The 26,594-nt window shown below is 49.0% G+C and overlaps 2 protein-coding genes across 2 annotated transcripts in view; one reads left to right on the top strand and one right to left on the bottom strand.

The window, feature by feature from the left end:
* CHMP4B (charged multivesicular body protein 4B) overlaps window positions 1-18,246 on the top strand; it is a 46,953-nt gene extending 28,707 nt beyond the window's left edge. The window contains exons 2-5 of the mRNA XM_004272733.4: window positions 12,952-13,129; window positions 14,850-14,964; window positions 16,019-16,145; window positions 17,377-18,246. Of these exons, the coding sequence (XP_004272781.1) occupies window positions 12,952-13,129; window positions 14,850-14,964; window positions 16,019-16,145; window positions 17,377-17,441 (485 nt within the window). The 3' untranslated portion in view covers window positions 17,442-18,246. The remainder of the gene's footprint in view (window positions 1-12,951; window positions 13,130-14,849; window positions 14,965-16,018; window positions 16,146-17,376) is intronic.
* The window catches only part of PXMP4 (peroxisomal membrane protein 4), a 772,061-nt gene that overhangs the window by 119,360 nt on the left and 626,107 nt on the right, over window positions 1-26,594 (bottom strand). The gene's annotated exons all lie outside the window — the stretch shown is intronic.

The following is a 26,594-nucleotide window of genomic DNA, read 5'->3' as shown; positions in this document are numbered from 1 at the left end:
GCACTATATCTAGCCCCATGTGAACATCTACCTGGTACTGTTTTCTCTAATCCTTTCAAGTGGTTCTTTCCCTGGCCACAGGTAGTTTCTTCATACACACGTACTGTTCAGTATTCTACTGAATACTTGAGGGGGACCCTCTGCAGGTCTCTAGAGTTTGTTCTCTCTCTGCAGCTCTCTCCTCTCTGGTATGCTCTCCTGTGAACTCTAGCAGTTTTGGTCTCCCCAGACTTTCAACTCTTATCTCATCAGCTCAGGAAGTCTGCCAGGGTCTGCCTGGGTTTTCTCTCCTTGCACTGAAGTCTGGAAACTCAAAGCAATAAACTGGGGCAATTGTAGGGCTCACTTTGTTTATCTCTCTTTTTTAAAAAAAATAAATTTATTTATTTGTTTGTTTTTGGTTGCGTTGGGTCTTCCCCAAGAAGTTGGCTGCGCGGCCATTCTCTAGTTGTGGTGAGTGGGGGCTACTCTTCGTTGTGGTGTGCGGGCTTCTCATTGCAGTGGCTTCTCTTGTTGTAGAGCACGGGTTCTAGGCGCCCGGGCTTCAGGAGTTGTGGCTTGCGGGCTCTAGAGCACAGGCTTAGTAGTTGTGGCGCACGGGCTTAGTTGCTCCGCAGCACGTGGGATCTTCCCGGACCAGGTCTCGAACCCGTGTCCCCTGCATTGGCAGGCGGATTCTTTACCACTGTGCCAACAGGGAAGCCTCCCCTTGTTTATTTCTCATCTCCCAGAATTGCTGTCCTTTTTTGCCTGATGTCCAGTGTCTTGAAAACCATTGTTTCATTTCTTTTAGGTGGGGAGGTAGATCATTCCCTACCATTCTTCTTGGCTAGAAGCAGGAGTGTGGATTTGAGTCTGCCAGTCATTCACAAGCTTTGAGAGTTTAGCAAGTTACTTAATCTCTCCAGCCTCCAATCTCCTCATCCATAAATGGGCTAAAAAGACTAATTCCTTACTGTGAGGATTAAATGAAGGAATAAAATACAAGGCTCTGAATAGGTGTTAGCTCAGGTTAGTATATGAAAAAAGAACGCAGGGCCAAGATTTGAGTTCCATGCAACTATTAGGAATTGAGAAGAGGAGGGAAAGAATCTAGGAAAAAAAAAAGCCAACAAGAAATCGTTGTAGGGGCTGGGGAACCTCAGGCTAAGGGTATCTCCCCAGAGGCTGGCAGAAGAGATGAATTTCCGAGAGAGGATGTCAGCAGTCGTAGAACTTATAAAGAGATGGAGGATGAGGGCATCGGGGCCTGCAGTCTAACTGCAGTTACCTCTTCTCCCTGAATGACATTTGTGATTGATATTTGTGGCTAATGTTTGATCTGAGTGTTAACTTCCTCCACCCAGCTAGAGCAATAGAGTTCAGAGGCTGGAAGTGGTCTCTGATTTTTCTAACTCAGTTTGTGAAAAAGAGATACTGCTAATTTCACTGGACAGGAAAAACTTGACTGGGGAAATGTATTGATGTTAATTACATTTTCGGGATCTCACAGGGCCAATCAGAAACAACCTTTTGTGTTTGTTTCAACCAATCACAGGAAATCTCAGAGCTGTATAGTTTCACATATTGTTAGAGCTGGAGGAGGACCTCAGGAGGGAACTGATCCACTCTTCTCATATCCTTGATGAGGAGTCTGAGGTCCTAAGAAATGAGGGGCCTTGCTAAGTGACGTAATTGGGTCTTGGCAGAGTTAGATCTAGAAGCCGAATCCAGGAGCACAGGACCTGGGTTGCAGGGTCTGTCTAGTCAGAGGTCTCCCTAGGAGTAGTGGAAGTAGCATTGTCCAGGGGCAGGGCACCTGGCTTGGATTCTTCCTTGGCCATTACCTCTAACCATGTGACCTTGAGCAAGTTCTTGAACGTTTGGGGCTTCCATTGCCTGTCTTTAAATTGGGCATGACCATAACTGCCTGAAGGCAAGAGGTTGTTCTCCAGAACTAAGATGTTGCGGGGTGGTCAGGTGTAAGGTGGTGGGCAGTGGTGGGTGCGGAGGTGAATTGGAGAGTATGTGCCCCTTCAAAAAACACTGCTGCTACTTAGCTCCACTCGATTGTTGCCAGACAGCAGTGTGGGCTCAGTGTTGCCGGAAAATCTGCATTTTCAAAAGGAAGCCCCAAATCTGGATTTTTGTGTGAAATGTGCATTCAAATCAAATTTATGCAGTAAGACATGGGACAACTAAGACAAATCTGTGGACTATATGGGTGCGCAATTTTAGCCTCTGATAGCTGTTTAAACGAAATTCTGTGATTTGGTTGCCATACAGGAAAGAACCTTGCCTTAGATCCCAGAACATAGGCTATCTGACTGTGGCCCTTAAAAACCAAGGGCAGGGGCTTCCCTGGTGGCACAGTGGTTGGGAGTCCTCCTGCCCATGCAGGGGACGCGGGTTCGTGCCCCGGTCCGGGAGGATCCCGCGTGCCGCGGAGCGGCTGGGCCCATGAGCCATGGCTGCTGAGCCTGCGCGCGCAGCGGGAGAGGCCCGCGTGCCACACACACACACACACACACAAAAACCAAGGGCAGATCACTTTCCTTCCTGGGATCCTAGTTCCCCAGCCTGGCCTCGAGTTACCCTTATCACAAGGAGGTACTTCCTGGATGCTTGCTGTTTCTAGGAAGTGGAACACCTCCTCTTCCTGCCCAAATTGAACCCAGCTGCAGCAGAGCCGTGGGAAGCCATCATCTGTCCTTTCGGGGACAAGAGGATGCAGCCACACAGGCCTTTGCACTATTCCCCTGGGAGAGCCTGCTCCCCTTGGCCATTTTCTTTTCCTCCTCATGGCCCAGGCCACTCCCACTGGCCCACTCTGGAATCATCTGCTGTTTACTCTGGGTCACTGCTACCTCTCTCCAAATGTAGTCCCAGAGGAGGTCCCAGACTCGCTGTCCCTTAAACAAGCCCTGGACCCTTTGGTTTTAGAGTTCTAGGCATTCCAGTCAAGGTTAACACAGAAAAAAAGAGTGGACAAGTGACAGGAGTTTGAGAAACCTTACCAAGTTCTTATAGCTGTGGTCTCTGGGTCTTCTAGAATACAGAGGGGAGGTCATTTTAGGTCTTGGAAAAGATCTGGAGGCCATTACGGGGAGAGAGGACAGAGGGCCCAGCCCACTGGCCTCAGAAGAAATGACAGGGCAACGCTGGACTTTCTGGAATGCCCCCCCTTCCCTATCTCAGTGCTGTTCGGCTCCTGAGAACCTTAAGAAGCTTGTGTTCTAGGGAAGAGATAGGGCAAGCACAAGGAAAGAAGACATTTATTCTTTAAAACAAAAACAAAAGCCTCCCTACAAACTCCGTAACTATGTAGAATTGTCATCCCAAATGCAGAGGGCTTGATTAAATGGTTGGATTTTGTCACGTGTACATCTAACCAATTTAAAATCCACTAGAATTTTGTTGTTGTTAGAGGCTTTTACTGCCTACTCTCAAGGATTATCGATTAGTTGAGAGTTTCTGGGCAGACTGAGCTGCCCCTTGGATGCCTTTGGTGCTAGACTGCTGGCTTGTAGAATCTGTTGGGCAGGGAATCACAGAGGCTCTCAGATCCCCAGACTCAGGCAGAAGCAGGCCAGCTGGTACAGGGTAGACGTTCCTTCGTGGAGTAAGAACATGCCCTTTACAGAGAGGCAGCCTGGCACTGATCCCATGCTTGCCACTGCTTAACTGTATGACCTGGGCAGGCGATAAACTCTTTGAACCTCAATTTCCCCATCTTGAGATGGGACACTACAGTACCTACCACATAGGGTAGGATTTTTTGGGGGGACCAGTGAGCACATAAAGCACAAGCCATGGTGCCTGGCATCCAAGAAGCCCCCCATAGGTGTTAGCTGCTGTTACATATTTCTCTCCACTGTGCCTCAGCTGTATACTGTTTCTTGGAGGGACACGCTGGGCTGGGGGAGGGACAGGAAGATACAGAGCTCCTCAGAGAGAATGTCAGACACGGGCAAGGAAAGAGAGAGGCAGAAAAGGAAAATGCTCATGTTTATTGAGTATTTTCAGCGATTATCTTTCTCACCTGTCCTTGGGGCAGCTATATCACTCCCATTTTCCATTTGATGAAGAGGTGAAATAATTCACCCCAGGCCAGTGTGACCCAGGGCCAGGATTCTGACACCAAGCCCTGTGCTCTTTTCTCTGTGCCCCAGTGCTGGTACAAGTCAACCAGGACAGAGGTTGATGGAGCTTGTGTTGGGTACATAATCAAGGTGGTATTAAATGGTTTTTTCCCAAGCTGTTTTTTTGGGGGGTGGTGGCACAGGGACTCGTAGTGGTATTGGTTCTTCTTCTACTGAAATAGGCTCTGAGAAGTCCTGTAGGTAGTAATACCAGTGACCAACATGAACTGAACACGTGTGCATGTCTGGCCCAGTGCCAGGAGCTTCACATACATGTCTCATTTTAATCCTCACAATAACTATGAGGTGGGTTTTATTATTACATGAGGATTAGTGAGGTTAAGTAATTTGCTTAGGCTTTACTTGATAGTGCAGCTGAAACTCACAGCTGGACAACTGGACTCCGTAAATGACCATTGTAGTTTGATGTGACCCGCATTTCCTAAGCTTATTTGACCGTGTCTTATCTTGCCTTTACCTTTCTTTACAGAACATACTTTCTGTTTGCTGTTTAAATGATTTTGAAGCAGTTTGTTAGATTGTTAATTGAGTGGGGCTTATTTCTTTCATCTCTGTCCATGTTAAACAGTTAAGGGGCTTTTTTCTTTCTCTCTCGAATTTTCCCTCGCAGGGAGTACTATACTCCCTGTGTGTTTGCTGATGAAGTCAGCCAGGGTTTCAGGCTCTGCTTTCCTGGTCATACACAAGTACTTATTTTATCATTGCTAAATGGAGTGTATTAGCTCCAGGCCATGGAGAGCAAATCAGGGGAACTGGGAGATACAACACAGAGAAGGAGGCTGCTCTGAAAAATGCTGTCTGCACCTCTAGCCTGAACTCTCCAGCTGTGGGGGAATAAACACAGCAGTGTCAGGGACAGCATTCTAAGGCTTTGGCAGGATGAGACCCTCTTTTCCACAGGTGAGCCTGGGACACTGAGTGACGATGAACACAAAATCGACTTTGGGCATTTTGGTTTTGGAGACCTTTCTGTAGGTTCCTAGCACCTAGGTAGAGAAATGAGAGCCCAGTCCTGCCCCCGCCTTCTGAAACTACAGGCAGGATCAGCAGCACCCATTCTGGGGAGAGTCCTCTGGAACCAGACAGACCAGCACCTCTTTTCCGTTTGTTTTTCTTCTAAATGGGGACTTAGGAGAGCATATCAGGTAGCTTTCCGGTTCTTCGATGTGTTAGCGTGAGCTTTTATTTTATTTTATTTTAATTTATTTTTGGCTGCGTTGGGTCTTCATTGCTGTGCGCAGGCTTTCTCTAGTTGCGGCGAGCGGGGGCTACTCTTTGTTGCGGTGCGTGGGCTTCTCATCGTGGTGGCTTCTCTTTTTGCAGAGCAGGGGCTCTAGGCGCGTGGGCTTCAGTAGTTGTGGCTCGCGGGCTCTAGAGCGAAGGCTCAGTAGTTGTGGTGCACAGGCTTAGTTGCTCCGCGGCATGTGGGATCTTCCCGGACCAGGGATTGAACCCGTGTTCCCTGCATTGGCAGGCGGATTCTTTTTTTTTTTTGCAGTACGCGGGCCTCTCACTGTTGTGGCCTCTCCTGTTGTGGAGCACTGGCTCCGGACGCGCAGGCTCAGCGGCCACGGCTCACGGGCCTAGCCGCTCCACGGCATGTGGGATCCTCCCAGACCGGGGCGCGAACCCGTGTCCCCTGCATCGGCAGGCGGACTCTCAACCACTGTGCCACCAGGGAAGTCCCAGCGTGAGCTTTTAAATGGGGTTTGCAAAAGGCAGAGTTTATGATTGGATGAAAGAGCATTAGGACACTGTTTTCCTTATGCCAGGGGAGCTGCTGATTTATTTATAGTGACTTAATTTGGAGGTAACAGAGTTGAGGTGGTAGAAAGAGCCCTGGGCTGCAGACCTGGGTTCTAGTCCTGATTCTTCCTCTAACTCACTGTGGGATCCTTGCAGGCCGTGTCACCTTTTCTGGGCATCATTTTTTCTCTGTTTCTAATGAGATGGGTTGGACTTTGGGATCTCCGAGAATCCTTCAAGCCCCCTCTGCCTTTGATGCCAAGATTGTAACTCTCATTTGGTCAGGGTTTGGCAGGACATCCAGTGCCATGTGGTGCAGGGATGCTTACTGATAACCGTCCCTGCAGGAGGATGGGTTTCTTTGACATTGGTGGTGAACTTTGTAGTTTTGACTTTAGGTCTTTTCTTGCCCATACACAGGGCAGATGACAGGTGACCCCAGCAAAGTGACTAGTGGCTTGAGGGCCAGGTGTGGTTCTCCTGGCTGAGGGTACACTGAACATCTGAGGTTTATTCATGGTCACAGTGAGCAAGGAGCATCTGACTGATTGCTGGAGGTGGGCAAAGCAGGGCTCCCTCAGCTTCACCGTCTCCCTGCCTGCCAGTAGCTCTGCTGTGACCAAGCCACTGAAGGTTCTTCCGAATTCTCACTTAGCGTTGCATTTGTGGGTAAGTATCCCCTGGAGTGTGTTTGTGTTTTCTATGTAGTTCATGCTGAGTGTGGGAAAGAACCAGCGCTCTCCTCCTCTCCCAGCCCTTGGACCTTCTGCTGCATGAATTCAGATGTAGAATCTTGAGTCTTTGAAAGGACTCTAGACATCATCATTCATTCAGTGAGAGGATATTACTGGACCCTCCTTCTCCCCAATGCCTGAATCTCAATGTATTAGTCATTAGTGTACAGTTATGAGATCTTAGCATCTGTTGAGATGCCCTGGGCTAATGGCCTCTATTCTGAATGCCCCCAGATCAGGGCAGGCAAACTTGCCCTCCTCAGCAACTCTAAAAAGATAAGTCTTAAGTCTGCCTTTGCCGAGAAAAAAGGAATGTCCTACCTAGTTGTACCGAACTGATGCATTCTTTGAAAATGGTTTCTGTACCAGTCACTAACAGATGCCTTGCAGAAGGAGTTTCTGATCCTGGGTGAATGTCTTTTCCACTGGTCTCTCTGCTTCTTAGGGTATCTCTTCTGTATTTTTTCTTCAAATAGCTGTTTAGAGTTTCTAATGAAGCAACTGTCTGGAGACCAATGTTTATTTCAACATGGTTGGAGTTGTTTTTGCTTCAGCTTTCAGAGCCAATAAAGCTGGTTATTAGATTCTGTAATTGCTGCTGTAATTACTCTCTTGGAACCAGCAAAGGCATAATTAAATATGGAGATTCCAAGGACTATTTTTTTCCATCTAAAAGCAACCTTTTAAACTTCTTTTGGCCTGGGGTAGATTTCAGTTGTTAAAGCATTGTGTTTATTAAGATACGGCGGGGTGGGGGGGGGCGGGGGGGCGGGGTTCTTTGGCAGAAAAGGGATTTATTTGAGCACCTTCTTTGAATATTTGGTTTAGATGAACTCCTTGTTAACCCAGTACTTGTTTTTTTTTTTTTCCATCCCCCCCCACCAGTTTTATTGAGATATAATTGACATATAACATTATATTATTTTTAGGTATATAGTATAATGATTTAATGTATGTATATATTGTGAAATGATTATCAAAATACATTCAGTTAACATGCATCACCTCACATGATTACATTTTTTTAAAACCTTGTATTGAGAACTAAGTACTTGTTTTTTTAAACCAACCATGAGGAATTTAGAGAAGTATAAGGCAAGATACTAAGAGCTAGCACATATTTATGAAAAACATTGGGTCTGGCCCTTTTGGCTTTGGCTATATGTAGAAGCAAATTTTTGTGGTCAGCAATAAGATTGGGATGGAGGCTGTTTTACTTGAAGTGGAACGGTCTGCAGGAAGAGAGGCATTTTTACTCATTTAGCTTGCCCTAAGTTATACTTCACCAGTGTGCCACATGTTTGTAAGATACGGGGTGGTTCAAGTGCTCTGAATATTTATGTTTACACATATTTTCGCAGCCCAGAGGCTGACCCCATGTCAAATTTCAAGATTACTCTACTCATGAACCATGTATGGAAAGGGGGAAACGAATCACTTACCCTTTCACTTTGGGGTTCTCAACTAGCTGAAAAATACAGGATTTAGATTGGGGTAAACAAATGGACTGTCTCTGCCAGAAGCCGTCCTGGAGAGTTCATTGCGAGGAGGGGAAGAGACTGTGTGAACCCTGCAGGCAGGAAGGGGAGACCTAGAGGGCCAGGCTGTTCACTCAGAACTTTTCCTCCCCTCAGACAGGGCACACCTCGTGGCGAGGATACAGGGGGAAGGGTGGGCCCTTGCAAAAGTTCCTGTTTTATGGACCAGGACGAATGCAGGGAAAGAATGCTGCCCAATGACTGTTTTAGCTAGTGTTTCAATGACATGTTATCTTTTCTCCATTGAGTAAGAGGTACACAGGAGGTAAAATATGGGTATACCCCACATGAGGGACCCTGCAGAGTATATGAAAAACTTAAAAAAACAGGTGAGATTGGAGATTCAGTTTAGTATATATTAAGCACTTGCTGTGTACCAGTCATTGTGTTGGATGATGGTTTGTAAAGATGAATAATATAAACATTATTTCATTCATGGGGGACTCTTGCTTACCTCCCTGGTATGTTTGGGTGTTTGTTTCCAGATAATTTATTGCTTGGGGGATTTTAGCAGTGGGGTGTAGAGCAGAGAAATGCCAGATTGCCATGCAAGGAGTCACTGCCAATTGAAAATGTATTCGAGCAAAAGTTAAAGCTGTTCTAAACCTATGATGTTAACAGGCAAGGAATGGTTTTAAAAATCAGAACATAGCTAACTGTATAAAATCAAGGCTCCCACTACACTCAGGACACTGAGAAGCAAGGCAAATGTCATCTTGTTGTTTGTTCTTGAGAACTGTCCCAGTGTCACTTGCCATCATCCCGAGCCCGCGTGGGAAGAGCAGAGGCCTGGGGGTTTATACAGACTAGTGGTTGAGCCTTCCCCTCCTCTCATAACAGCAGAATGAGCCACTCCACCTTTCTTTTCTTTTTTTTTTTAAATTTATTTATTTTATGTATTTACTTTTGACTGAGTTGGGTCTTGGTTGCTGCTCGAGGGCTTTCTCTAGTTGTGGCGAGTGGGGGCTACTCTTCGTTGCAGTATGCAGGCTTCTCATTGCAGTGGCTCCTCTTGTTGCGGAGCATGGGCTCTAGGCGCATGGACTTCAGGAGTTGCGGTGCGTGGGCTCAGTTAGTTGTGGCTCTCGGGCTCTAGAGCTCAGGCTTAGTAGTTGTGGCACACAGGTTTAGTTGCTCTGCGGCATGTGGGATCTTCCCAGACCAGGGCTCGAACCTGTGTCCTCTGCATTGGCAGGCGGATTCTTAACCACTGTGCCACCAGGGAAGTCCCCACTCCACCTTTCTGATCCCCAGTCTTGTTGGTGTGGATCTGGGATCTGTGCCCTTGGACCATGCGGGAGGATTGAATGAGGAGGCGGGCAGGACTGCAGCAGCCGCCCTGCTTGCTTATCATGCAGCCAGCGCTCATAACACCTATTGAATCTTGACTGGTGAACAAGTTGTTAGAGGCTGGGCTATGCTGTGAGTGATGGGGGAGGCTGAGGAGGACCTGGGAAAGGGGTACATGTGGGACATGGGCCTCAGAAGGCTTGAGAATCACTTGTTGATTAGGGTGTGTCTAAGTTGGTTTCTGTGGAAAAGCAACACAGTATCCGCGAAGCCAGGAGGAAGCAGCCCCAGGCCCTGAGCATTTGTATATCAGGACTCTCCCCAGATGCCTTCCATCTGCCATGATGGTCAATGGCAAAGGGATTCGGAACTGGTGCTGGGGCTCCCGGAACCAGGCTTGTGGCGAGAATCCCAGTCCCTTGCCTCCCGCAGGGCCTTGCAGGCTACATTAAACCACGTGGAGGCTTTGTCCTGTGGGCAGAGGAGCTGTTGCGGGTTCTTAAGCAAAGGAATGGCATGATTGGATATGTACTCCCTCTTCTGTGATCCCACAGTTCCCTGGACGCTCCCTGCTGCACTGGATGGTGCCTCCAGGGCAGGGTCCTGTCTTTTTCATTCATTGGGAGGCATAACAGTTAGTATGGCAGCCCATGGACTTTGGAGTTCCATACCTGGCTTAATCCCCTCTCTGCTGCCTACCACCTGGTAACCTGAGTTACAGAACCTCTTTGAACCTGTTTCCTCATCTGCTAAAAAGGGTGGTCATTTCTACCTTAAAGGGTTGCTGTTGTGAGGTACTTACTTGGCAAGCATGGCTTAGTACTAGCAGAAGGTGAAGATGTTCAGTAAAGGGTCTTGGGGACCCCTGGGTGTGACTGCAGGTTGGATTTTTTGAAGTCATAGGCCATCTGGCCATTCATACCAGAATGAGGGAGATAACAGGTTGAATGGCTTTTCAGCTTTTAGAGGCACATTTCATTGTTCTTCAGATTTTTAGCAGTGTTTCTTTAGCCTGCTTTATCCTTTGGCTGGAGGAATTTTCCTGGTGGTTTTTGTCTGCTGCTTTTATTTTTAAATTTTTATTTATTTATGGCTGCATCAGGTCTTCATTGCTGCACGCGAGCTTTCTCTAGTTGTGGCGAGCAGGGGCTACTCTTCGTTGTGGTGCACGGGCTTCATGGGCTTCTCATTGCGGTGGCTTCTCTTGTTGCGGGGCACGGGCTCTAGGCACACGGGCTTCAGTAGTTGTGGCATGCGGGCTTCAAGTAGTTGTGGCTTGTGGGCTCTAGAGTGCAGGCTTAGTAGTTGTGGCACACGGACTTCGTTGCTCTGTGGCATGTGGGATCTTCCCAGCCCAGGGCTCGAACCCGTGTACCCTGCATTCAGGGCAGGCGGATTCTTAACCACTGCACCACCAGGGAAGCCCTTGTCTGCTGCTTTTAAAGGAACTATGGACTGCTTACATGCAAGCCAAGGCCCTGTTTCCTTGGCAAATGGTTCTCAGGGTGCTATCCTAGGCTAACAGGGAGCTTCAGTGGAAGGAGTACGGGACCTATTCAGGTGACATATGGAGAAACCACAGCCCTCTTGGGGAGGTGATTGACTGTTGCCTACAGCCTGCAGGAGGTGGCTTTGGTATGGAGCTGGGGGGGCACGAGTGCATGGGTGCATATGTGTCTACATATGTATGTGAGGCTAGTGCTGTCCAGGCCAAGGCAGGTGCCGGCAGCCCATTCCTCTGCTTGAATCTGTGCAGAGCCTCCTTCCTGGCTTCGCTGCCCAGCTAGATGTGTGCTAAAGATGCTTTTCAGTGTAAAGAGGGGAACTAAAATAGTAAGGGGAGGGAAGCCTGGGTTTTGAGTCGGGAGGTGTGGTTTGGCCCTTGCTCTGCTACCAAGTCATCTTGATCAAATTGCTTGCCCTGACTGAACCTTGAAACAAGATTGTCTCCTATAGCCTTAACACACCAGGAGGCTGAGAGTGATGATGGCATTGATTTGACCAAACGGTCAGACTCTAGATTAGTCCCTGACAGGGAGTTCTGTCTTTATTTCACTTGTGCTGTTTTCTGTGATAGGGAACGCTATAGTTATCATCTTCAGGCATGGGGCTTTTTGCTTTTGTTGAATACATTTCCAGAAAGAAATTACTGGGGCAGAGGGCAGAAACAATATTATGGCTGTTGCTGTGTGTTGCCATGTTACTTTTCAGAAACATTATAACAATTTACAGTGGCCGGCTGTGTGTGAGATAGCATTTTAACCCCAAATGATCCAGTATTTGCTATAGTCGTTATTTATTATTTTGTAATTTAGTTGACATAAAATGATACTTTAAAGCTGCTTTGGGCTTCCCTGGTGGCGCAGTTGTTGAGAATCTGCCTGCCAATGCAGGGGACACGGGTTTGAGCCCTGGTCTGGGAAGATCCCACATGCCACGGAGCAACTAGGCCCGTGAGCCGCAACTACTGAGCCTGCGCGTCTGGAGCCTGTGCTCCGCAACAAGAGAGGCCACGATAGTGAGAGGCCCGCGCACCGCAATGAAAAGTGGCCCCCGCTTGCCACAACTAGAGAAAGCCCTCGCACAGAAACGAAGACCCAACACAGCCAAAAATAAAAATTAATTAATTAAAAAAAAAAGATACTTTACCTTAGCAATGACTTCTGAGGACTTAAAAAAAAAAGCTGCTTTATAATAGTTAGAGCTGCTGGTTTTTTGGGTGTGCACTATGTTTAATGTTGTGCTAAGTGTTTCTGTTATGTTATCTCATTCACAGTGAACCTATCAGGGAGGCTAAGTAGCTCACTAAGTCTGAGAGCTGGGGTTTGAACCTAAGGCAATTTGACTTCAAAGCACATTCTTTTTCTGGGTGTCCTCCATGCTTTGATTTGTGTGTGTGAGGTTACCAAAGTGTGTGAACTTTTGCTTATGTGCCTGGCTGCATTTTGAAGTCTGTGACTTTTGTATAATTTTCTGCTTTTTACAATTTACTTTTCGCTGCGTTGGGTCTTCGTTGCTGCGCACGGGCTTTCTCCAGTTGGGGCGAGCAGGGGCTACTCTTTGTTGCGGTGCGCGGGCTTCTCACTGTGGTGGCTTCTCTTGTTGCAGATCATGGGCTCTAGGCACGTGGGCTTCAGTAGTTACAGTATGCGGGCTCAGTAGTTGCGGCACGTGGGCCCTAGAGTACATGGGCTTCAGTAGTTGTGGTGCGTGGGCTTAGTTGCTCTGTGGCATGTGGGATCTTCCCGGACCAGGGGTCGAACCCATGTCCCCTGCATTGGCAGGTGGATTCTTAACCACTGTGCCACCAAGGAAGTCCCTAGTATAGTTTCCTTAGAAAATTGAATGTGCTTTTCGTGTAGGAGAGATTATGAGCCCTCTGTTATAGTGGAAGCAGAAGCTGAAGTGCATCCATCACAGTTAGGGGGAAGACTCAGTGAACTCTAGGACACTGCCCTGTGTCTGGGCTCTCTGAAACCCTGTTTTCTTCCCCCTGTGCAGCTGCCCTCCAGGCACTGAAGCGCAAGAAGAGGTATGAAAAGCAGCTGGCACAGATCGACGGCACACTGTCAACCATCGAGTTCCAGCGAGAGGCCCTGGAGAATGCTAACACCAACACCGAGGTGCTCAAGAACATGGGCTATGCCGCCAAAGCCATGAAGGCTGCCCACGACAACATGTACGTGGCCACCCACTGGTGGAGGGGGGCACCCATGTGGAAGGGCAGTGCTGGCCCTGGAGTGCCTCAATCCCGGGCCATGGCCTTGGGCAGACCCCATGACTTATCCATTCAAGCACCTGAGTTTGTTTTAATTTGCATTCTTTTTTGGAACTCCTTTTAAAATGGATTATGTGCCCTGCTGCCCTCGGAAGCAGATCTCATGGAATGAAACAGTGTTTTCTGAGTAATTCAGGGTTATTGGGATGAATATAGAGTTTCAAGCTGGAAAGGTCCTTAGAAGTTTCTCTCACCCAAGCCTCTGATCATCAAGGTGGGGAATTTTGTCCCAGGGAGGGGAGGTGACTTGCCCTGGGTTTGTGTAAACTTGGATAGAACTGGGATTAGAATCAATGCCCGTGACTTTCGCCTCATGCTGTCAGGGGTCCTGAAAAATGTGGTACATTTGAGGGCTTTAACTCCCTCTCTTCTTAGGTCTGTTTTTGATGGAATTTTCTGCCTCCCCCCTTGCTCTTGGGCTTTGGCTATCATGTTGACAGTGTTCTTGACCTCAGCATTCCTTCCTTTATGTGGCTACTTCTCATATACAGTGACTGAAGAAACTAGATAACCGAGCTTGTTATATTTGTAATTAAAGGCCAGGGTAACACTAGGCTCCAGATGAGGGCCTCTCCCAAACAGAACAAAATTCTGCATTTGTTTTAGTGCTTGAACTTGGCATTGTGTATTTGGGGGTGCTTGGAGCACTTTTTTGCTTCCTTTGGGTACTCAGCCGCGCTGTAGAACAGGGACTGGCCAAATGCAGCCTGTGGGCCTGCTGCCAATTTTTGTAAATAAAATTTTATTGAAACACAGTTGTGTCCATTAATACATATTGTCTGTGGCTGCTTTTGTGGCACATGGCAGGGTTGAATTTTTGTGACAGATCGTATGGCCCACAAATTCTAAAATATTTACTGTTTGGCCCTTTACAGAAAAAGTTTGCTGATCCCTGTTCTAGAAGTGTGGGATTGCAGGAAAAGTAGCCTTCAAATAACTGAGCTATCGTCTGAGGGGATGTTCACTGGACTGAGCCTCCTGAGTGAGGTCCATGTCTGCTTCGTGTCCATGTTCTCCAAGAAGCCTGGCGCACAGCACGTCTCAGTGAATACTGTGCATGCCTTGAAGTATACATGTGTATATTATATTGATTAATTGTAAGTTTATATGATTGACAGTGTTATAGAAAATAATTCTGCATTGTTTGCTTTTCCTTTGGGGCCTAGTAGAGGAGCCATAAGTGGATCTGTGTAGATGGGAAGGGCCTGTCAAATGGCGTGGCTCTGTTTTATGATTTGTGATCTTACCTCCCCCGGTGCAGAGTTGCCCTTGAGCTTGAAGAGCTCCTGGCCCAGGAGTTCAAGTCCCATGGTCTCATCCAATGTGTTTACCAGCTTGCATGAGAGACCCTGACAATGGCACCTAACTTTGCCAAGCCTTATTTCCTTAGGGTGTTGGACTAGGCGATGTCTAAGTATGCTTCCATCTTCTTGGTTCTGTGATCCTCTATTTTAAAGAGGAGGAGGAAGACAAAGTAAAGACAAAAAAGGAATTCCTCAGAGGGAGTAATTGTGGGGCTGGGGCTGGGCAGCAGACTGCGGGGAGCGGGGCTTCTGCTTCTGCCTCACAGGCCCTCTTTACACAGACTGTCCAACATGACATCTGTCTGTTTCATTTAAAGGGACATCGATAAAGTTGATGAGTTAATGCAGGACATTGCTGACCAGCAGGAACTTGCAGAAGAGATTTCAACAGCTATTTCAAAGCCTGTAGGGTTTGGAGAAGAGTTTGACGAGGTGAGTGGTTTCATGCAGGTCACACAGGTTTCACAAATGATTCCTGGGCTGCCTCTGATGTGCTCTTGAAGCCTCTCTGGCAGGGAATGTGTGGTTTGGAAGTCACCAGTTCTCGTCCCTCCAGAGACTTGAACATAGACAGGGCATGGTATTAACCCTCCCTAATTCTGGGTTTTGAGGGCTGCTTTCACTGTTTGGGGAGCTTAGGTGGAGTAAAGGAGCCTTTGTTGGGACCCCTCAGCAGACTTCAGGTCAATATTGGTTTCAACAGGTAGTTACCTGCACCTTTCCGTGGTGAGTCCTGGGCTCAGAGCTGGGGCAGCTGAGGTCACCATGCCCTGGAGAAGTTTACAGGATTTGCCCTCAGACAACTCTGATGTGAGATAAAGGTGAAGCCAAGGAAGGAACATTTACACCTGATCCCCCCTGAAGGATCCGTCTGGAACTTGGCCACCTACCAATTTCTGCTGTGGCAATTAGAACGTTGGGTCTCTTAGGTTTTTAAAATACAGTTACAGGCCCTGTACCTCATTCTGCCTTAGATTTGAGTGCACTGAAGGTCAGGCTCTCTTCATCAAACCTAATTCTTTGTGCTGATTCCCACTGTATAGCTGAGGAAACAGCCTGTGGCTCTTACCCTTGGCTCCCAGCACCAGGCTTTTCATGTTTTCAGACTGGAGTTTGATGGACTAGTCAAGTTCATTTCAATTCAGCAGACATTCCTGAAAATTCACTCAGTGCGCCCAGTTCTGAGATAAGGAAATGGGAATGATAAAATACAGTCCCTTTCCTCAGGATGCTCACAGCCTGGTGCAGGGGCCCCAGACGTAGACAGCAATAATAGCTCATAGTGTGTTACGTTCACCAGTAGAAGTATGTTTAGGATGTTTGAGTCACAGAGTGTGGACCTGGAGTTCATCTCCCCTCTGACCTTCTCAGAGGGGCTGTGGGGCTTTTAAAAAATGAGCCATCCCCTGAGCCATCAGCTAAGAGGTACCACTGGAGGGGCTGGGATTCCAAGGTTGTCTCTCATTTTTGTGTTTGCTTTTACCAGGATGAGCTCATGGCAGAATTAGAAGAACTAGAACAGGAGGAACTAGACAAGAATTTGCTGGAAATCAGTGGACCGGAAACAGTCCCTCTACCAAATGTTCCTTCTATATCCCTACCATCAAAACCCAGTGAGTACTTTTAGCCACAGTCATGACATACCCATGACCCACGTGGTGGGTAGTCTTGTGGTTGGTTGGCTTCGGTTTGGGTCCTGAGTTGCCCAGAGTTGAGAACCAGATAGGATCTGTTGTGACAGCCCTAAAGACAGTGTCACCTGCTCTTTCCTAGTTTCTCTGTAAAGCAGGGTTTCTTCACCTTGGCACTGTTGACATAGCCAGACCATTCTTCGGGTGGGGACTGGGAGGGGGCCCTGTCCTGTGCTCTGTGGATCTCTAGCCGCACCCATGGCCTCTACCCACTAGATGCCAGTAGCATCCCCCTCCCCAAGTTTTGACAACCAAAAATGTCACCGGAGTTTGCCAGGTGTTGGGGGGTGGGGCGGGTCACAGCCAGTTGAGAACCATTATTGTAGGATTACTTTCCCTGTGCCACCAAACAAGGGGAGAGTTTGACAGCTCTTGCTCCCCGTCTAGTATCCTGTGCTGTGCACACCTGTAAAAGCCGGGGCCTCAGAGGTTGCCACGGTAGGAAGGAAACAGCTTTGGGTTTTTTAGAAACCTGGTTCTATAAAACCTTCGCTTCCTTCTTCCTTGCCCGCGCCTCCCGCCGCCCCGCACTGTTTCACCCTTGGGTAGAAGTTTTCCACACAGAACTTCTAGAAAAGGTGAAGCTGCTTGATTTGGCATGGAGAGAGAGGCCAGGGAGCGGGGTGTGACCAGGCTGTGTCACTTCACTCTCCCACAGATCAAGGGGAAGTGGCCCCTCTAGTCGAGTCAGCTGCCCGGGGTGGGGTGTGGGCAGAGGGGGTCCGGAGGCCGTCCAGCAAGCTGCCGGCAGCATATAGAGGTGGCTTAAGCCCTTGAGGTGGAAGGGGGGTGGCGGGCGGGGATTAGAGCTCTTCCGGGGTTCTTCCCTCTCGCCCCCACCTTGCATGCTCTGGGACTGAGGCCATGCATGGAGCCTGATGGACTCTCAGTGTAGAGTCCTCCCCGCTTTGTCTGGCTCTGGTGTGGGGGGAGGGGAGGTGCTGGGGAAAGTGTGCCTGGTTATCTGGAGTTGTGTGTTGCAGCTTTTAGGCACAGAGAAGCAGTCTGTTGATAGCCTGGAGATGAGGCTGGCTGCAGGGGCGGGGCTGTTTTGTAGACACCATGTAGCGCAGCCCTGGCATCCAGCCAGAGTGTGTGGCGAACACTGCAGCCAGCCTTCCTAAACTAAACAGCTTTTCCTCTCTTCACACAGCCAAGAAGAAGGAAGAGGAAGACGACGACATGAAGGAATTGGAGAACTGGGCTGGATCCATGTAACTGGTCCAGCGCAGGCTGGGCCCAGACAGACTCTGGTGGCCTGCGAGGCGGGCAGGCGTGTGCGTGTGTGGGGCAGGCAGGCCGTGGTGCAGGCAGGTTCCATCGCTCTCGAATCTCCCTCCAAAGCAGTAGGGCTGCATCACTGCTCACTCTGCATAGCATGGTCTGCACCCAGCGGTACGGGTTTGGGGGAGGGGGGTGGGGGGCTGGGAGGTGCCTGCTGTTTATAATGTTGAATTTCTGTAAAATAAACTGTATTTGCAAATCCAACATTGAGCTTCTGGACTACGCTAACTCCACTGATGAACCTCAATGGAAAGGGTCGACCGTTTGCAGTTGAAATGATCTGAAAATGTAGCCTCTGTCCTTTTATGTCAGCTGACTTGTCGCACATCTCTTTGTAAGACTCGTATGGTACTGGCAGAAGAATCATCTTTTTAAAGCCATAGGCTTTTCCTCGTCCTTGGTTGTAATAATGTATCTGATTTTCATTTCCTCAAGAGCTGTATTTCTGTCCATCATGTGTGTACTGGCCCCTGTGTTTCCCACCCTGGCCCACTCCTCTCTCCCACTCGCCTGGTCTTTTTGGAGTTTGTGACACTGATTTGAAATGGATGGTGTTCTTTTGAGAGCGTGTGAGATTGTTAGAGTTAAATTCCAGCTATACATTTTTCTAACATAGCTCTAAGGTCCTTGTTGCTGTTTGTGATAACTGAGAGATAACTCATTGGAAACATGTGCATACATTTATATTCAGATGAAGTTATGGTTTGCACCATCTATTAAATATCTCGATTAATTTTCATACTTTGCCATCGTGTTTAATCATTCTGTCGTTTGCTTTGGGAGTTGGCCCTTTCCAGGCCAGCGTCGTATCCAGTGGCGTCTGTAGAAACATGGAAGACTTGAGCATGATGTGTATCAACAATTTGAACCAAGAGCAGAGCGTGTCTTACTAGAAATGTGTTTAGGTTCCAGAAGCCATGGATCTGTGACCTTCACCTTGCTTGGGGACCCTCTGGGCACAGTTCAGGAGTGAGTTTGTTCTTGTGTGGCTCCAGGGTCTTCCCTAGTTCTCCGTCAGCATCGTGGGCAGCCAGCAGGACAACAGACCCTCCACCTGTTGGAAACATTGGTGTGCCCACTGACTAGGCCCATCTGGTGCCTTTCCTGTGGGGTGGAAGCGTAGGGCAGTGACTGAGAATCTAGCTCACAAGTCCTAGTCTCAGGTCTGCTGTGACTTGCCCTGTGACTGTTACCCGGCCTCTTCCACTGTCTCTAGTTTTCCTTAGTCTTATACTACCTTAAGAATCTGATGAACACTGTGGACCCGCTCCTTCAGAAAAGTGGATCTATGCCTATTCATCCCTCCTTCTGCATGCAAATTGGCAGAATTGAGAGGATCGCCCTCCAGTACCCATCCCCAAACCTCTTGAGATTAAAACCAACCTGATAAACAACAAGGTCCTACTGTAGAGCACAGGGAACTATATTCAATATCCTGGGATAAACCATAAGGGAAAAGAAAATAAAAAAGAATGTATATATGTGTATAACTGAGTCACTTTGCTGTACAGCAGAAATTAACACAACACTGTAAATCAACTCTACTTCAATAAAAAAATAAATAAGAAAAAAAAGAAAGTCAAAAAAAAAAAAAAAAGGCAACCTGAGTTCACAATTAAACACGCCATCGCTCACTGGGTGTCAAGCTGTCCACCTGCCCTGAATCACATTTTCCCATCTGTGAAACAGTGGGGCGGGACCAGATCATTTCAGATGTCCTGTCTGAGAAGCTGCTCCTGCCCTCCCCTCACCCCTCACTGGTCCTCATCCCAGGGCTGCCACACTTAGAATCAGGACTTGACCACAGTAGCTTGAAAATTCATGACTTGTCTGGATGTTGGGTCTGGACGTTCTCAGAAGTTCTTTCCACCTCAACAAGAATCTAGTGGCAATGTTTGCTGCCATACTCCATCTTCTCAGCCTACAGTTGGTGGTCCGAAGGCATCATTTAGTGTGGGAAATGTAGAGTGGACATTGTGCTCTTCTCGTCAACTGCCTCAGGGGCTTCTCACCCCAGGAATAGGTGAGGGGAGCTGGCACATCCAAGCCTCCAGCTCTGGCAGGCCCGAAGCTAATTCTTGGGCAGTGTCTGGGGCTCCTCTGTGAAATAGCTGCTTAATCCTACTAGATGTGGGCTTTGTGCCAGGCCTGTGGGATGCGTTGTTCAGTAATGCCCAGTCCCTTTCCTGCTCTCTGGAGGTTCTCAGGCTGGAGAGAGAAGCGACCGTATCAGGATTCCTTTGCTACAAGCTACAGAAGATTCAACTGATGTAAGCAGTAAAGACATTTACTTATCCATTCAAAACTTATTTATTGAGCACCTCCTGTTGCCAGGCACTATTCAAGGCACTGGGAGTGTATGCAACAGACCAAGGCCCTGCCCTCAAGATGTTTATATTCTAATAATCTCAGGACAAGAAGTCTTAGGTTGGGGACTTCCCTGGAGGTCCAGTGGTTGATTTTGTGCTTCCACTGCAGGGGGCATGGGTTCGATCCCTGGTTGGGGAACCAATATCCCACGGGCCATGCAGTGTGGCCACACACACACAAAAAGTCTTATGTTGGCCGGGGGTTTGGATGGGGGCGGTGGGGGCATGGGGGGAGTCTGGATTTGTAGCAGTGGCTCAACTGTGTCCTCAAGAACCAGGTTCTTTGTATCCTTCTGCTCTGCTCCCCATGGACATTAGCTTTTCCTTATCTGGCTTGCTGCCTCTTGGTCATGAGATGGTCCTTTATCACACACCCAGGGTCTAGAGGCAGGAGGAACAGCAGTAGCCAGATTTTCTTTCACCTCCGCCCAGGTTAGCAGGAGGCAAGCCTTTCCCAGAAGACTCTACACAAACTACCCCTGTGTCTCATGGGCCATAATTGTCACATGGCCACTTCTTGCTGCAAGGGTATCTGGGAAAGTGGGGACCAGACAAAGGGGTCCAATCAGGATCCTCCACTCGGGGTGCAGTTGGGGGCCTCCCTTCCCGGAGCCCATTACTGCCCGCTTGATATCTGGACTAAAGTGGGTTCTCCAGAAACCCAGGAAGGAAGAAGAGGGGATGGTTGCTGAGTAAGTGGCATCAAGTATCCGCCTTGGAGGCAGACACCAAAAACCAGACAGACGGGAGATTACGTGCTTCAGTTTCTTCTAAAAAGCAGATTGGGGGCTTCCCTGGTGGCGCAGTGGTTGAGAGTCCGCCTGCCGATGCAGGGGACACGGGTTCGTGCCCCGGTCCAGGAAGATCCCACATGCCGCGGAGCGGCTGGGCCCGTGAGCTATGGCCACTGAGCCTGCGCGTCCGGAGCCTGTGCTCCGCAACGGGAGAGGCCACAACAGTGAGAGGCCCGCCTACTGCAAAAAAATAAAAATAAAAAGCAGATTGGCTCCTGACGGGTTCCTTTCAAACCCCTCAATCTGCCTCCACCCTCTCCTCTTCTGTGGTTGGAAAACTAAAGGTATATTGGAATTACCCAGGGAACTTGTTAAAAATTTAGTCTCCTGGGCCCCATCCCCAGAGGTGGGTGGGGACCCAAGAATTTGTGTTTTAACAAACGCCTTGGGTGATTCTGATGTAGGTGGGCTGGGGCTACACTTTGGAGCACTCAAGTGGACGAGATAAGGCAGAATGGCTTACATGGGCCCTCCGTGACCTGCCCCCGTGTCTCCCCTTTATGCAGGCTCCAGCCCCTGGGCCTTCCTCTGCACACAGCCCGCCTCATCCTGCGCGGGCTTGCTGCTTCCTCTGCTGCCCCCGCCCCCCCACCCCCGCCCCGGCTCTTGTGATTCCCCACTCACTCCCCAGACAGTGAGGTCACTGCACTGCCTGCCTCCTGGATCTCCTTGGCACAGGTCAGGTACTCAAAGGCGTTTGTGTGAATGATGTGTGTGGTCAGAGAGGACTGCTTAGCCAGGACGGGGTGGAATTTGCACTTGGGCTTGTGTGCCCGAGAGGGGTGGGGAGTTCTAGACCCAGGGGAGCTTGTGAAGGGAGCTGAAGGGGCAGCGAGCTGAGGGGCTGCCTCAGGAGGATTTGACTCCGGGAAGGGCTTGCTTGGGAAGAGGTGGGAGGTAGAAGTGGAGAGGTTGGGGCTGGACTGGGATCTTGAGCGTCTGAGAGTAAGGAGTCTACGCAGTCCTTAAGAATCAGGCAGGGAAAGGAGAAAGGAAGGAGGGGAGGGAGGGCAGGGGAAAAGGAGGAAAGAAAATCAGTTGCTCAGGCAATGATTTGGGGGCCAGAGGAGGGGTAGAGAAGAAGCTTTCTAGGCTGCCTCCCATTTCCCTTAGTGAAGTGAGTGTGGCGTTTTTAGAAGCAGCGGTACCGTGGAGTAAAATTCTGGACACTGGGTGGGTGTGTGGACAGACCACCGCAGCAGCAGGCCAAGGTATATAGATGCCAAGAGCACAGGGCTCTGGAGTCCGGCACACAAGCTTCAGATCCTACCCTTGCAGTGCCCAGGGACTGTGTGAGCCTGGGGAGGTGACCTCACGCCTCAGCCTCAGTTTTTCTCATCTGTAAAATGCAGGTCATAACACACCTGCCTGTATTAGTTTCTAGGGCTGGTGTAACAGATGACCACAAGCTACGTGCCTTAAAACAATAGAACTTTATTCTCTAACAGTTCAAGAGGTCAGAAGTACAAAATCGAGGTATCAGCAGGGCCACGCTTCCTCCAGAGGCCTAGGGAGAATCCTTCCTCATCTCTTCCACCTTCAGGTAGCTCCTAGCATTCCTTGGCTTATAGCTGCATCCTCTAACCTCTGCCTCTATCTTCACATGGCCTTCTTCCCTGTCTCTGTGTGTCCTTTTCTGTCACTCACAAGGACACTTGTCATCACGTTAGGGTCCACCCTAATTCAATGTGATCTCATCTTGACCCTTAACCACATCTGCAAAGACCTTATTTCCAAGTGAAGTCACATTGTGACGTTCCATGTGGACGTTAATTTAGGGGACACTATTCAACCCACTGTGCTGCCTCATACAGCTGTGAGATCATGGCCTGTAAAGCACCAGCAGGGTTTTGGAAGCTCTGTGAGGTATTACAAGCCCCAATTGCTAAATGTGAAAACAAGGCTTAAAGAAGCTTTGGGTTCCACCGCTAATAAGTGACAGAGAGAAGCTAATGAATATCTTGTGCTATAAAGGCCATTCATTCAACAACTGTATTTTGGGCACCTTTGTGCCAGCTCTCATAAAGCTCTTGGTGGGAAAATTAGACATCGCCATCCTCCTCTTCATCATCATCGCCAGCACAGGCTGGATAATCAATGCAGTGAAACCAATTGAGAAGAGGGCACCTGACCCAGGAGGGCTTGTGGGAGGAAGCAGTCTCTCAGCCAAGATTGAGGGTTGCTAAGGACTCAGCTAGGGAAAAGATGTGAAAGACAGAGAGCCAGGAGGATAGTTTTCAAGAGCATGTGAGAAGGCCTGGAGGCCACCTTGGGCTTGCTTGTGGGTCTGAGCGGGACAATGACACAGAATCAATAGACATTTGGTAAGTATTTATGAAATTAATACAGATGAGGAAACTGAGGTGCCAAGGCACTTCAAGTCCTATAGCAAGTACAGGCAGAGCTAAAAGACATGAACTTGACTTGAGTCCCTGTCTCCCCATCCAGGTCTCTTCCTGTCTGCCCTGGGTACCCACCTTGCAGAAAGAGCTTCCTTCCTTCCTGCTAAGCTGCATCCTGGCCTTACCCAATAAACAGAGGAAGCAGGTGCAGCTGGGATAGAAGCATAAATCTTTGGGTCCCGCAGCCCAGACTCTGCACCCATTGCAGGCTAGATTTCCATGAGGCTCAGGCTAAACTGGACCCAAATTCCCACCTGGCAACTTGGGCTGCAGTAGGGGAAAGCAGACGTGTGTTCTCCTGCTCACAGTGATGTTACGTGCCTGGACTTTTTGGTTTTCAACAAGAACAACAGTCTCGAAAGAATGGCAAACATTAAGGGAGCATTTACTAAGACCAGGTGCTTAATCTGCTTCATCTCATTTAATCCACACAAGAACTGTTTCAGGGCTGAACCACTCATTGTCCTATTTTACAGCTGAGAAAATAGGCTCAGAGGGATAAAGTGACTGGCCCAGGGTCACAGAGCTGGCGAGCCGCGGAGCCACAAGAGTCCAGACCCCAAGCCCTTCCCTGCCATGTTGGTGGGGGAGAGGTAGGTTCGCAGGGACTCCCCTGTCTCCTTTAGAAGGTGCCACTCTGAATGTGACCAAGTGATGAGGTCCAAAGAGGAGGCCAACTCTCTCGGAAGTCTTCCTACTGAGAGTAGAAAGGCCATAGGCAACAGGATCTAGACTCATCCAGGTGACCTGGAATGGAGCTGTGGGGTCGGAATCATACAAGTGGAATTGGGCTGCTAGCTCCTTCCACAAGGGGCTTTGAAGATGGGACTCCTTTGGGGCTGGTTTGCCCTTCCCACCCCGAGGCCCCACCTCTTTTCCCCCAAACCACCTCAGCAGTACTACCTCTGTTTCCTTCTCTTCCTCCTCCACTTGGGCAGCTATGGGGGGGACACTTGGGTCCCTTGCAGAAAGTGTGGACAGGGATCCCGTGGTGTATTCGATGATGACACTTCCGCTTATCTACTGCTTCACAATAAACCACCCTGAAAGTTAGTTGTGAAAAGCAACTGTTTCGTTATGTTCACGGATTCTGTGGTCAGAAATTCGGGAAGGGCCCAGTGGGGGTGACTTGTCTCTGTTCCATGGTAACTGGGGCTTCACCTGCAAAGCCCCGGAGGCTGGTGACGTCAACAGCTGGACCGTCCGGAGGCCTCTTCAGTGGCATGGTGTGTGTGGCTTCTCCATGCGGCTCGAGCCTCCTCACAGCATGCAGGCCTCAATGTAGTCCGAGCTCAGGGCTCTAAGAGTAGTTGTCCTGTGGAGGTGCCTCACCTTTATGACCTAGTCTTGGAAGTCATGCGGAGTCACGTCACTGTGTTTTACTGGTTACAAATGAATTGCAGACCCACCCAGGTTCAAGGGGAGGGGAACTCCACCATCCAGTGAGGGCAGGCTTAGTTCTAAAAGAGCATGAGGGAGGGAGGGATAAACTGGGAGCTTGGGATTGACATATACACACTATGATATATAAAATAGATAACTAATAAGGACCTACTGTATAGCACAGGGAACTCTACTCAATACTCTGTTATGACCTATATGGGAAAAGAACCTAAAAAAGAGTGGATATTGTATATGTATAACTGATTCACTTTGCTGTACACCTAAAACTAACACAACATTGTAAATAAGCTATACTCCAATAAAAATTTTAAAAAAAGAAAAAGAGAAAAATAGAGCACAGGGGACAGGAGATATCATTTGGGCCCTCTTTGGGAGGCACAATCTGTCATGAGAGCTGACACAGAGCGCTTAGTATGTGTCAGGTATTGAATTAACTCGTCCGGTCTCTGAATCTGCATCTGAAGAAATTTTTTTTGAGTACATGCCATATCTATATTTATATATCTATATCTATCTATGTCTGTATCATCTATATCTATATATACACATGCACACACTGAGTGGTATATTGAGTTCATAATATATTGTGTGCATAATAAACACACAACCCCCTGAGGTTTTATTTATTGATTTATTATTTATTTGGCTGTGTCCGGTCTTAGCTGCGGCACGCGGGATCTTTGTTGCGGCGCGCCCACTCTCTAGTTGTGGTGCGTCGGCTTAGTTGCTCCCGCGGCATGTGGGATCTTAGTTCCCTGACCAGGGATTGAACCTGCGTCCCCTGCATCGGAAGGTAGATTCTTTACCACTGGACCACCAGGGAAGTACACCCCCCTGAGGTTTTAAAACACTGGGATAAGAAGTAGACAATCAGCACTTCTAGTGTATTCTTCCTGTCTTCCAAAGAAGTCAAAAGATTTACCTCTGGGCCTCCCTGGTGGTGCAGTGGTTGAGGGTCCGCCTGCCAATGCAGAGGACACGGGTTCGTGACCCGGTCGGGGAGGATCCCACGTGCCGCGGAGCGGCTGGGCCAGTGGTCCATGGCCGCTGGGCCTGCGCGTCCGGGGCCTGTTGCTCCGCAGCGAGAGAGGCCACAACCAGTGAGAGGCCCGCGTACCGCAAAAAAAAAAAAAAAAAAGATTTACCTCTGAAATCTGTCCCCTTTCTTCCCCTCCATTTGGTCCAGGACACCACTGAATCTCATCTGGGCAACTTTAACAGTTAGCTCTCTGATGTCTCTGTCACCCACCTTGCCTGACCCCCACTGATCCTTTCTTTATTGTAGCCAGAGCCAATGTGATCTTTCTAAAAAGCCGTCACTCCTGTGGCTTCTGCTACCCTCTGGACAGAGTCACAGCCTGCACATTCTAGGAGTGCTCTGGCCGGCCCCTGCCTGCTTTTCCAGCTTCCTTGAGGCTCGCTCTTCGGCAGCGTTTTTTACGCTGGCGTTGGCAGAACATCTCATCAGCGATTCATCAGAATCTCCCAGGACCGATTCCATATGCCGGCTCCTGCGTGGGTCAGAATGTCTTGAGGAGTGGGGCTCTGGAAATTGCATTTTAAACATGCTTCCAAGTGATTATCTTTTTCATTAAAGTCTGGGAATCCCACTTAGCTTGTGAGATCATCTCTTCTAATGTAACACCCTCACTCCCATTCTGCAGATGAGGAGACTGAGGCCTAGAAAGAATGACTTTCCCATGGCCTCAGCGTTCATGTTAGGGAACTGAAGGGTTAACTCGTCAGACTTCAGGGCGAATGTGCACTGAGAATCTCCAGGAGGCGTTTTCCAAACTTCTCGATTAGGGTGTAGTTTTCACCGAACACTTTTTGGGAAACGTTGCTACCACTCCATCCAGTAAGCGGTGTGATGCTGTGGTCCAGCGCAGGAGCCCCGGCCCCCAAAGAGAGTGGGGTCCTTCCCTCCCCCTCCTCCCCGGTTTGAGGGACCGACGCTGCCGCGCTCCCAGGTGCCTGCAGGTGGCGCCATCTCCCAGGAAGTGAGGCACCGCGCTCCGCTGGAACCTCTGGGAGGGGATGGGCTCTTCCCGGGTGGTCTGCGCCCTTGGAGGGAAGGGAGAAAGGAGCTGGGGTGGGGGAGGTGGGATGGGCATGGGC

The sequence above is a fragment of the Orcinus orca genome, chromosome 16 (genome assembly GCF_937001465.1).
Source record: "Orcinus orca chromosome 16, mOrcOrc1.1, whole genome shotgun sequence".
Classification (NCBI taxonomy): Eukaryota; Metazoa; Chordata; class Mammalia; order Artiodactyla; family Delphinidae; genus Orcinus; species Orcinus orca.
The sequence above is the reverse complement of the archived record's forward strand: the minus strand, read 5'-3'. Positions and strand labels throughout refer to the sequence as shown.